Source organism: Acartia tonsa, chromosome 3 (genome assembly GCF_053477335.1).
Source record: "Acartia tonsa isolate MP-2025a chromosome 3, ASM5347733v1, whole genome shotgun sequence".
In the NCBI taxonomy this organism is placed as follows: Eukaryota; Metazoa; Arthropoda; class Copepoda; order Calanoida; family Acartiidae; genus Acartia; species Acartia tonsa.
Genome location: NC_137262.1, coordinates 24,958,987 through 24,972,412, shown reverse-complemented (window position 1 = coordinate 24,972,412; position 13,426 = coordinate 24,958,987). Strand labels below are relative to the sequence as shown.

At 30.7% G+C, this 13,426-nt stretch overlaps 1 protein-coding gene across 1 annotated transcript in view; it reads left to right on the top strand.

Annotated features, from left to right (window-relative positions):
• LOC145313726 (protein-lysine N-methyltransferase SMYD4-like) overlaps positions 1-13,426 on the top strand; it is a 40,310-nt gene that overhangs the window by 6,470 nt on the left and 20,414 nt on the right. Inside the window, exons 6-13 of the mRNA XM_080153278.1 lie at positions 5,957-6,041; positions 6,407-6,506; positions 6,956-7,030; positions 7,321-7,404; positions 7,768-7,897; positions 8,281-8,350; positions 10,326-10,396; positions 10,654-10,734. Of these exons, the coding sequence (XP_080009404.1) occupies positions 5,957-6,041; positions 6,407-6,506; positions 6,956-7,030; positions 7,321-7,404; positions 7,768-7,897; positions 8,281-8,350; positions 10,326-10,396; positions 10,654-10,734 (696 nt within the window). The remainder of the gene's footprint in view (positions 1-5,956; positions 6,042-6,406; positions 6,507-6,955; positions 7,031-7,320; positions 7,405-7,767; positions 7,898-8,280; positions 8,351-10,325; positions 10,397-10,653; positions 10,735-13,426) is intronic.

The following is a 13,426-nucleotide window of genomic DNA, read 5'->3' as shown; positions in this document are numbered from 1 at the left end:
TAAATGTGTTGACAAAAGTTAAAAATGATATTCCACAAAGATGGATTCTTAAATAGTTTGAAAGAATTTATTTCTATCAATCAATAAGAACAATTGGAAAACAGCTTATAGTTTCCAATAAAAAATGACGTCATACAATAAAAATTACCAATGATAGGCCAGTATACAATTTACCATTGATAAATTACAATGTATACTATTACTGGCCTATCATTGCTCATTTGTATTGTATGACGTAAATTTTTATTGGACACTATATGCTGTCTCACAATTAGATACGGAGCATTTGTGCTTCTATAAAAAGACGACATTTAGATAACATAGATTTATAAATACCAATCTCGCACAATGCCATTTTATTTATTATCAAAAAATTGTTTCTATTCTAACTAAAATTTTGAAGAATAGAGAGGAAAGAGATATCATTATCTTGAGTGAATTTTTAGCAAAGTTTTTACCTAGTTTCACACAGCACACCAGCCCCTAATGTGACCAAGACATTCTTTCAAGAGACTGAAAACAAATAAATAGGTTTTCTTAAGAAGACAAAACAAAAGTTGAAATATTTTGATATTTCCTCTTGGCGATATTTTATTTTGAAATTTATGAACCCACAAAGATTTATCACACAGCCCTTGCTATAAAAGCAGAAGTTTGTTCAATGGAAAAAAATGGTTTTATACAAAAAATCCTGTAATTTTTTTTTTGATTTTCTGAGATACGTCTAAACATATGCTTAGCTAATATCAAGATGTTTTTTATTTTAAAAAGTATAATTTAGATTTTTTTATACAATCATTTATGTATAAAAGCAAAATTGTTCCAACCCCCCCCCCCCAAAAAAAAAAAAAATACCCCTTAATGAAGTTTTTGAATTTTTGTTTGAAATTTTACATTGGAGGGTCTAGTTTGTCTCTTTTGGTGTCATAACAAAGTGTCTTGATTTAATTAAGGGACTACAGAGACAGAGAGAGTAGCATAATATTATATTAGAAACTCAATTTTAGATTATGTAACAGTTCTTCCCTTTCTTTCAACATTTTTACAAAATTTCTGAATAGATTAGCACTTAACAGGGATAACAATTTTCAAACAAAAAAATTTATATGATACAGATTTACTCTACATACAAAAGAAGTTCCTTAATTTTGTGTCTGATCTGAAAAATTTGTCACATATTGAAAAAAGGACACTTATAGATATGCTCCAAATCTAAATTTTTTTTGTAAAGTATAAGTCTTTTCTCCTGTCCTTCTTGAAAACTATTTAATTTTTAATCAAAGTTATGAATTTTAAATTTTCTCCTCAAAGTACAGCTGGTCTTCTAGTATTATACAGTACAAGTTTCTCAGTAATGGAAAGTTGAATTACGTCTTACTATCCATCTATCTGTTTGTCAGTCTGGCCACCTGTCTATCTATCTAAAGCTTAAGATATTAGTATACTGAGTTAAGAGGAATATACTCAACAGTTAGTGGTATCACCATGATTTTGGGCTATTATGGCAACCCTCCCCCCGAAACCATTCTCTAAATTCGCTAGATTACAAAACTAGAATTGAATATGGAGTGATCTCCTCATTGGGAAAAGCCTCTTTAGGATAGGATTGAAGAATATTGTAGAGAATTAATTTTAATCTTGTTATTGTCATATATTTAAGTTTGTCTTAAGATAAATCCTTATACTAAAGTAACAGGATGTTTGTTTGTCTGTGTATCTGTGTGTCTGTACCAAAGGATCTCGCTAACCGCTGAACCGATCGGGTTCTCCTTAACAGAGTAGCTTCTCATAGGTCCTGGGAAGGTTTATAACTCTTTTATTGGAGGGTGGGACACCCACAACTCCCCTAAAAAATGAAAAATCCTCCCTCAAAAAAATTTTTTTTTTACTTTTTCTTTTAAAATCTAAAATAAGAAATTGGGTTATTAAATTCGACTCTCTCCTTCTCAAGTGCCCCTAGAGGCCTCTAGGGGGCGTAGCCGCTAGTAATATAAATATAATAATGAAGGATTAAACATTATTTTAAAGTAAAAAAGTCCTCGAGAATATCTGTAGGATAAATAGTGTTGTCGCAACCTGCAATCAAGTTATTCAACATTATCCATGCTTCCCCAAAAAGCCCACACCCAGCCCTCAAATTAGAAAATATTGAAATATATATAAAACAAAATAAGAAGGATTAAAATTTTTTTCTTTTTTCTTATTTTAAGAGCTAAGAGCTAGATCAACATAATTAAAATACATAATATTCAAACATAATAATTAGATGATCATAAAACTTACTACAATCATTCTTTTAGGAATTAAAAGTAGGGTCATTTTTAAGAGAACATTTCATGTAAAATGGATTATACTTGCCATTTATTTGCAAAAATGCAAAGAATTAAATCTTTAAAAAATAACTAAGTAGATTTTAATCTTTCCATCCATTTGTTCTTTTTGTTGGATATTTTTCTTAAAAAGTTTAATTCCTCACTTACTATAAAGGATTAAGGTTTTTTTGTCTATAGCATAAGCTCTCAGTAGATAAGTAACCACTGGAATGTTTGTGCTTTTTGGGGAAGCTTACTTTTGGTTCTTTGATAGGTTTAATAGTAGGTTCTTCTGTAACAAGATAATCAAGAATCCACAAAAAAATATGCTGTTTCTCAATTGCTGCTTCACTACGTAAGAGTCAATACAAAGTACAAATTTGATATAATAAATTGTATGTTGTAATATATTGAAACTAGCGGCTAGGCCCTCTAGAAGCCTCTAGGGGCACTTAAGGTAGGAGAGGGAAAAGTTGATCTCATCCCATTTTAAATTTGAGTTTTAAAAGAGTGAAATAAATTTTGTGGGGAGGGGGGTGAGGACACCCTTTCCAAAAATAGTTTAAAACCTTCCCAGGACCTATAAGAAGCTTCACTGTAAAGAAGAACAATATCGCTTTGGCAGTTAGCGAGATCCTTCGGGACAGACGAAAACGCTTACTACTTTATATAATAGGATAATAATGTATTGACAATATGTTGTAAATCTTTCCAATAAGTTTCAATTTTATTTGATGAATTTTTATGACTGCACCTTTGGTGGTGCATGCATATTACTCACGGAGAAGGGATGTTCAAGCTAAACATTAAAGTTTGACCTACTTAAAATCGTACATCCCTTGTTTTGTTTGTTTAAGCAGGCCCTGCAGCTGTGCGTCAGCCGCGGATAATCCTCAAAACTAAACCCAGTTGTGTGCCAAAAAAATTCTGAAAAGATGGATTATCTGTTTAGAAAGAGGGTTAGACTAGATAGACATCCACCTGAAGTTATCATATGACGATTACAGACAAAATTAAATGCTATGTTAGAATAAAACAAGGATAAAAACTTTAAAAAGAATAAAAAGTAAATAATTACAGATATAAAAACAAATAAAATTCGTATACGAAGAAAAAAATAATTATGCATGGGCGTGTTAAGCTTTAGAGTGGAGCTTATCAGTCAGTAGAATCTCCTAAAGAAATTTCAATCGCCAATCTCGTATTACATCTAACATATTTCAACCATGAAATTTAAATCTTTTCAGTAGAATTATGAATGAATCAAAGGATAAATGCTAGGAAAACTCCCCCAACCCCCTCAAAATAATCTTCAGACTGACAGACCAATTTATTTTACTCCGTTTCTTACATACCACAGAAGAGGTTATACTTAAATCAAGTATAATAAAGTGTGAAGCCCTTTGATCCCTTTTTCGCAAGGCATGTAAAGGTGTAATTTAATAAAGATACACATCCTTTTAGTCCCTGAAATATTTTTATCATAATTAGTTTATTCCAAATGTCAAATAAAAAAGAGATCTTAGGTCTAATTGATTTACTGGATATGTGCCTCAATTTTCTGATATTATCCACTCTGGTACATAAAATCCTAGGCTACCATCCCTTACTCCCTGGATTACAAGGTATGTGAAGATGCACTTTCATAAAGATCAAGTGTGGCTTTGAAGGTAGAAGGATACATTCAAATATTTTAAATTTGTCCTCTTTAAAATTATAAAATTAACCTTTTCAAACATAACCGATTGATATAGGATTAATACATGGTTTTAATCAAAATTAAAACGAAACCTATTTCCTTTTCTAATTTTATGTTGTGTCTTTTAATGGTTTCCAGTAAACCATCATTACCCTCCTAGAGGCTAGGGGCTCATTTCTTAGTTGATATAAATTAACGAAAAGTTTTATTATATAAAATGTTGTTTTTGTTCTGGACTCATAAAGGAATTCTATGTTGAAAAAAGTTAAAACCCAAACAAATAAAAACAAGGGGAAAACTGTCCATAGCTTTCGAAACAAAAAAAATATCTACTTTAAAGACTATTAATCTAAAAATGTAGATTACCTACATACTTATTGGTTTTAGTCAGGGATCTTAAGGGATAAGCAATAGACGATGTTTATGTAAATCTCCAAAAATGAAGATTAAAACTATTGGTTGAAACGTTTGGACATTCAACTTATGTACCAGCTAATCAAAATTTAATAAAAGATATTCAAAGTTCTTAATACAACGAATAATAAAACATGATTATAAAGCTTTAGGTACTAGTTTAATTAAATGTTCAATGCCTCCACCCTCTTTGGTTTTAGTATGGATTTCAAATGAAAAACTAAGCACCGGTTACCGCTTAATTGCGCATATGGTTGTACAGATGAATGTAAAGGAATGTACATGAAAACTAAGCACCGGTCACTGCTTAATTGCGCATATGGTTGGACAGATGAACATAAAGAAATGTACATGAAAACTGTATAGATAATTTACTTCTGACTTAGTGACATTTAATGCAGTGACATACGGGATATTCAAATTGCAGAGTAGCTGCGCTGATAAAGATAAACATATTTAATATAAAAGTTTTCATTCCAAATGCATACGACGAGTAATTAAATAATTTATTCATTATAAAAGCATTGGTGTAGATTAAACAACAAGGAAAAGTATATTAACAAGGATGACAACATCTATAAGTATCGAAGCACAAAGAAACCATTGATGTACAAACAGACAATGTCATAGTCGTGAAAAAGTTTTATTATTTGATTATTTTAAAATATAAAATTACGAAACCTTTCTAAAAAATATTTTTGTAGCAAGACTGACTATATTTAATAAGTTATTAATTACAAAGCTATTCTATAACTTACTTTTCTGTAATTCATTATTAGGATTAAAAACTCGTTCTAACATTATTCAGTTTTCAATTCAAGAGGTTTTCAATTTTCCCCCCCAATTCTATTTATAAAAGGAAGAGGGATAATTTACCATTCATTGATCTATCCCTAGTAAAATTATAAAACATATTTTGAATGAAGAATATTGTGAAAATATTAAAAACACTTAAAAGCTTATATAATGTAAACAATAGATTGTATATAAAAAGTGTAAAATTACAACATTTTTTACATAATATTTTTCCAAAGAAGATAGATTAGCCTATTGCAGTTTCTCTATAAATCACATAACATATCAAGTTTGGGAGAAGGGCGTGCGGTAGAGGGTTTTATAGTTTTTATTCCTCCCTATAGGAATATAGCCTGCTCATGAATTATCCTATTATATAAGTAGTAAGCTTTTTTTGTCTGTAGCGAAAGATCTCGCTAACCACTGAAACGATATGATTCTCCTATACAGTAAAGCTAGCTTCTTGATGATTCAGGAATGGTTTTTAAATATTTTGGGGGAGGGTATCTCCACCCTCCCAATAAAAATTACCCTCCTTCCCCCAAAAAATAAAATTTTTTCTACCTTTTCTTTTTAAAACTTTAATTTGAAAATGGGGGAAGGGACCCTTTTCTCAACCCCCACCTCAAGTGCCCCATGAGGCCTCTAGGGGGGCGTAGCCGCTAGTAACAAAAAAGTACAATCCTTTCATAGTTTTTAGAGATATTAGTGAACATCTGTAATTTTGATATTTCAGAGGTTGCTATAAGTGCCGGGTATCCCAAGAATTGTCAATACAAGCTCTACATTAGAATGTGTAAATGCGAACTGGAATTAAATAGGTAAAAAATATTTATGTTTCTAATAATAGTTTAATTCACATTGGAGAGACTTCAAACAAACGCTGGCAATGCTACGCTACTTTTCAGTGTAAAATATCCATATATAAGAATAATAAGTATGATAGGTAACAGGATGAGTGTCTGTCTTTGAGTTTGTACTGAAGATCTTAATTTTTTGGGGTACGATTTCCCCAACCTCTAGAAAAATAAACTTTTCATCCTCAAAAGGTCTTCCCTCTTTTCCCCTTAAAATAAAATATCGAGATCTCCTCTCCGAAATTTAGGAAGCCCTTATGGGTATATAGCATATAGTTACTTTAATAGTAGCTCAGTTGGTAAAATAATTATTATTTTCACTTTTTTAGAATTGGTCGAGCTCAGCGAGCATTTGATCTTGCCGTGGAGGCCATAGAATGGAGTGGATTGAAAAAGGATATCAGAAGCGATCTGACGGTCAATCTACAGGTATATATAGAATTATTGAGTGGTATATAATTTTGACTTAAGGGATATTGAGTGGAGCGCAGAAAAGGTATTCTTTATTCAACAGCATCTCAACCCTACTCACACAATAAAATCTTTTGGGACGAAAAAAGTCTAATTTTGCAAGGCAGGTGGAAGCCTTAAAAATGGCAAGTAAAGTCAAATAAAAATTTAAAATATTTTTCGCATCCTTTATTAGAGTAAAACAAAAGATGGGAAAGGGTTTAAATAACTGCATGTCTCCACCCCGTGGACCATGTGCCGAATTTCAATTGGGTCTTTGAATAGCATTGTAAATATTAACACGGCCAATTCTCTACAAAAGAGCAGAAAGCAATTTGCTTGCAGACGAAAAGGTCCCCAAAAACAGGGGACAGTTAGGTGTCTTGGTTATTACATTATTCTTCCTTTAATCGTTGTAATATTTGCAGGAAGCCTTTATAAATTTGGCGAAGGAAGTGGAGGAAGATGGAAATATAGAACTTGAAAAAGAAGCGACTTTAGAGGTTAGTGACAGCTGCCATAGCTTAAAAAGGTTTAATGATATTTTATGCAATCCTATATTGTAATGTTAAAGATACATAATCAATAATACACAGATAGATAAGTGGAAACTATGAAAAGTTTAGCTTAAAACGAAAAATAAAGCCCAGTTACAGTTTAATTACCAGTAAAGATTTGTTTGAAAACAAACGTTACTTGCTGTTGGTAAGCCAGTCAAACACATACAGTTATTTTTCGAGTAGGTTCCTTTAAAAAAATAAGTGATAATTTATAATATACAAACTATTTTAAGGAGTCAGAATTTGAATCCATACCTTCCAAGTTTTGGGTGGCTGATACACACAAGCAAATGCCAGCAGCCTCCTCTAGTGTCAAGGTAATACACCTTAGTTTATTTATTTTCCTCAATATTTTGAGCTACTATCAACCTTTTCATTCCTGTTTTGATTTACATGTGCTTTCCCTCAAAGTGCTTTGTTAAGCACAAATTCCGAATTCCAATATTTTTAAATTAATTGGGGGGGGGGGGGGGATATCGCTTTTCATTTGTTTGTTAATTACTATTACTAAAAATACTAGTTATGGCACTGCAGGAATAGTTCAAGCAGGGGTTAGGCATTACTGAAAAATTAACCCTCTTCCTCTTATTATCAAATTATTTTAAAAATCACGGTGGGGAGGGGAGGAGTTTTAGTGCTTGAGGGTAAGCATTGGTTTATCCTAATGATATTTTATTCAGGTGAAATTCAATGATAAAACTGGGAGACATGTGGTTGCAACCAATAGAATCCAGGCCGGGGATATTGTGTTCATGGAACGGCCAATTGTATCCACAGTCTGTGATGAACACTTTGAAAATATTTGTATAGGTATTTTAAATTTTTGTTTTGTTTATAAAATTAAAGAATTCTTATCCTTTGATTATTAATCTTTTCATCCTAAAAAAATTAAGAAATGTTAATTAGTATCACTTTTTAAATCAGACATGTAGTACATTAATTTTACCCCTTTATTGACATACATTGTATTAGACACAATCAAATGCCTTTTTCAAGTCCAGAAAAAAAATGTATTTTCCTGGTTTCTTTGAAAGCTATTGAATATTTACAAATTTAGTACATTGCATTGGTTTCTAATGGTTTGTTAAACTCTCTATTAGTAATTACAATTTACAAAAAAGATAGTTTGCATGGAAAACTTAAAAAGTATTTTTTATATTTTGATATCTTTATACCCCAAACTTAATATTTAGTATGTTTGAGATACACGACAGCTCCCCTTCCCTGTCCTACATGCAGTGATGCTAACTTTTGTAGCCTCAGGTATACTTTAAACAAAATTTTCATAGGCATATATATATGCAGTTACAGTAAGATCACGAAAAAAAGGTATTTAGAATTTGCAAAACTTATCTAACATATGATATCTACAGAAAAAGATTTTAACTTTTGGTGATTTTTTAGAAAAAAAACATATAACTGATTTTGGGTATGAAAATATTGTAGAAATACATCTCGTTTGTCTAAATTATTTAAAAATTCTAAATCAATGAAAAATGGTCAAAAAGTTATTTTAGAATATTTAACGCTGAAACCAATAAATAATAAATCTCTTGTTTTTTCTTAATAACAGTTATTTTAGATATATAAAATATTCGAAAATTCTGAATATAACAAGCAAATCATACAAAATTTAGTTTATAATTTCAAGCCCCAATTATATTAGGTCAATCTTCACAAATACTATTTTTTTAACCTAAATGTTCCGAATTCCTCTTTGGTGCCAAGACTCTTTGATCTTACAGACTTCACAAATAATATTCCAACATATATATTCACAATAGAGATAACTAATTTCAGTTTTTCTTAGGGAAAAAGGCATAATAATATAACTCAAGTGGTAGTCTTAGTTACTGGAAGTATGTATGTATGTTTGTCTTGTAGGATCACGTAATCAACTAAACCAATCGGTCTCTTAAAAACATAATTGTGATCCAGGGCAAGTTTTAAGCTAATTAAATTTCCAGCCACTATTTTTATGAAAGTTACTGCTAGTACTACTACAAAAATAGACATCAAGTTATAAGAATAAAAGTTTTATCATTCTATTCCTCTTTATTCTGCTATTTCTATTTTATGCACAGAACTATCTTCTATGGTGTGTCATCACTTTCACACAAAATTATTTAAATAAAACAGCAAAAATCAGAATAGCCAATAATAAAGAAGTTAAAGATTATTAGAATCATTTAACTTTCATGATTCATATCAACATTTTGCCAATTTGATATGATATTAAATATCTTGTCATTTGTACAGGAGCGTGCATAGGCATAGTGACTTGCAGGGGGTTTGAGCTCTGAATGGATGAAAAGGGGGAAGGCAGTCCTCTATATTTTTTTTTATTTTGAGAGTGTAGGGAAGTTATGACACTTTTATTTAACCCCCTCCAACATTTAAAAATGGGTAATTTCTGATATTTTGATCCTACTATAAAGCCTTTTTTTGACCTAAACTAAATTTTTACAATATTATCATAAGCTTCTCTGATTAATGGGACTAATATCAATTACTGCATTTGATAAATATGCGGAATATATAGAGCAGTAGCTAGTAGGTATGTATAACACATATAGAACTGAACACATACTTTTGCCTTGAAAACTAACTTTCAATGTGAAATTAAGGTCAAAACTTGAAAATGTGCAGACAAAGGAAATAAAGAGAGAGTATATTACATACAAAGTTTTTTGTTGCAAAATCCTCAAAGTAGCCAATGGTTAATTCTCCCCCCCACCCCCCCTTCCTTTGCAAATTATAAACAAGACTGGCAATACCCATGATAGCGGAGTATACTTAATACAAAATAATGGTGGCAGCACTAACTTTCTGTTATATTTTTAGAGTTTTTACTATCTTTTTTTTTTCTTGACAATCAATTAGTGTAATTTTAATCTTTTATACGGGATAAAAATCAGTGGCGGACAGAGCGAATCACTAGGTGTGTGTTAAACTATTAAAGGGTGAAGAAAGGAGAAGGCAGGCCATCCAAATTTCAATATCAAATTACAACACCCTACCCCACGCTTCTTGATAAAAGTTAGATAAAAGCCATACCTTTTTTTCATTCCTAAAGATTCAATAGATAAAAAGGTCCTTTCAATTAAACTTTAAACTTTGAATAATAGGAGGCTGTGTTTAACCTCGCGTGATTAGGTAACAAAGGGAATTTTATCCATTGTAGAGTGAAGTCCCTCCGCAGGGTTTTTACATATAGATGATGTTTGTCTTGTTTTAGGTGTCAAAAAGAGGGACTATCAACCTTCCACAAATATGAATGTAAACTAACCCATGTTTTCCAACAAACAGGTATAATTTTTTATGGATCTTTAAATCTACAGCTTGACAATTAAAGGGATGTTTTTTTTAAGAGAAACTTTCATTGGATCTTCCATTTGATAAATCAAAGGCATTTCAAATTTCTAAGAAAATTGTTTTTTTGCATTTATCACAAACTACCAAAAAATTATTATACAGTTCCTCTGTAATATATAAGATATTTCTTCGCTATATGTATCTTCAACGGTATCGGAAGTAGTACTTGAACAATTAGATGATTTTTTCAGGTATAAAAAATCTGCCACTGTTGTTGCTTGGATTCCGAGCCATCTGCCAGCGACCTGTTCAATATTTTACAAACAACAAAGGAAACTTTAAACACAACAAACACATCTCAAACAAGTTTTGAGTTGTGTAATCACTTCCGAAAATGGATTACTTTTGCAAATAATCATAGCCGCATATCATTACAATAGCATAAACTAACTATTTATCATTAAATAGCTCATCTATTTGTTTACTATTATGTCCTTTTGGAATTATGAAATACTGTGCAGGTGCAATATTATGCGGAAGTGAATGTACACCAAATCTCTAACCTTTAAATAAGATTAGACAAACTTGACAAAATATGTTATAAAGGCTCTAGGAATAGAAGCTATTTGGTCTATATTTTAGGCGGTTTGTCCATTATTTTAGAGTTTAGTCATTTTTAGAACAACTCATTGTAATAATTTTCAAGTTTCCCTTTCTAATATTATGGTTTACCCTTGCACTACAATTTTTAAACCTGCCAATTTTTAAAGCAAGACATTTAAATCAGGCTCTGCAGTTTTAGAGATCTAGTTCATATAAAAAGTCATATCAATCTCCTCCATTTAGTCTTTTACAGTCAACCTTCAAAAAAAACAAAAAATTCATTATTTCAAAAAAAAATTCAGGCAGAAATTTTCTTTATGTGAAATAATAGCACAAAATTTTTTTCAGCTTGTCTGAAATGCAGTTTGAGAGATTTCGTTTGCCAGCATCAAATCTCTTACATTTTGTTCCTACTCCTTCATTCATATACCTCAAAATAGTTTTAGATGTGAGGTAAACTTGAATTGACAAAGTCAATTTCTCATATACAGAATATATCATATTTAGTGCAGGGTGGAAAGTAAACATGAATTAACAATATAAATTTCTCATATACAGAATATATCATATTTAGTACAGGGTGAAAAGTAAACATGAATTAACAATATTAATTTCTAATAAACAGAATATATCGTATTTAGTACAGGGTGGAAAATAAACATGAATTAACAATATTAATTTCTAATGTACAGAATATATCATATTTAGTACAGGGTGGAAAGTAAACATGAATGAACATTATTGATTTCTCATATACAGAATATATCATATTTAGTACAGGGTGGAAAATAAACATGAATTAACAATATAAATTTCTCATATACAGAATATATCATATTTAGTACAGGGTGGAAAGTAAACATGAATTAACATTATTGATTTCTCATATACAGAATATATCATATTTAGTGCAGGGTGGAAAGTAAACATGAATTAACAATATAAATTTCTCATATACAGAATATATCATATTTAGTACAGGGTGGAAAGTAAACATGAATTAACAATATAAATTTCTCATATACAGAATATATCATATTTAGTACAGGGTGGAAAATAAACATGAAAAGTTTTATAACAAGGTTACCATATTCATTGGGTAAAAACTTTGGGTACAATAAATTAACTTTGTTTGGTTCGTTCCAAACTTTCAACCATTAATTTTAATGGTACAGGTTGTGGGTATGAAAAAGGTAATTTTTATCATCATTTGAGATGTATATAAATTCATAAACCATTGTCTTATCCTCAAATATCCCTGGTAATATGAAATGAGACAGACAGCATAAAGTATGAAGTATAAGTAAGGACAATGTTAGTTTAATCTAAATTGTTTAAACTTATCAATTCATGTTCAGTACAGTCACTCAGGGGGGGGGGGGAGGGGGCTGAATAAAATAATTTTTATTTTCCCCTTTACATTCTAAAAAAATTTTATTCTGTCTTTGATCAAATTTGTGCAAGAAGAGTTAGTTTGATTTAAATCCCGTTAATATAAAATTGAATATTATTTCTATCTTTGTTCCCCCTTAACCCTGCTTATCTCCCATCCTGTCTGGATTAAGTCCATTTTTTACTTTGTACTAAGTTAAATTAATTAAAGTTGAAGTAAGAGTTAACATGTACTACATCTATGGTTTATTCCCCTTCAAATTTGACCGTTTCTAAAATTATTAATTATTAACTAATATTACATCAGAATTAATAAAATAATATAAAATTTTTATTTTAAAAAATGATTTTTCTATCTTCTAAACGGGTAGACCAATTGCTTTTTATTTTGCTCAAACATAAACCCTCAAAAGCACAGCCCCTGGTCGAGACTCTACAAAGTGTCCGGAAAAAATGAGCCGTATGACGTCATAAAAGGGAGAGATGAGAGGAAAGTGGGAAAGTAAACTTTATTTAGTTAGTTACTGCAACAAGAAAAACTTGTGAACAAAAAAATCAAAACTTCAAAAATAGTTTTTCTTGTTTACTTTGAACAAGGATAACAATATCCACAATATGTGTCGAAAAGGACAAAGCACATAAGGTTGACATCGAGTCCTATAAAGTAGACGGTTAGATCTTAAGGGATGAAATAGTGGATATTGTACATCCCCAATGATGATCAACAAAATTACTCTTATTTAATTAAAGTACAAAAATGTTTTAGGCTAGCGAATTAGAGAGCATATTTTTTAAACTTTGTTTACAATTGACAATGCATTGTCCCCTCCATCATAATATCATTATGGGCAGACGCGCAACTCAAAAAGTAAAGATGCAACTTTGAACAGGAAAAGAAATAAAAACACAATTTGCACTGATTGACACACAGTATAAGGACAAGTTGTGTAATAGGATCAATGTTAAGGTCATTTGAACAGCAGCGGAGATTATGTTGGAAATTTCTAACAAACGGACGGACAAACATTT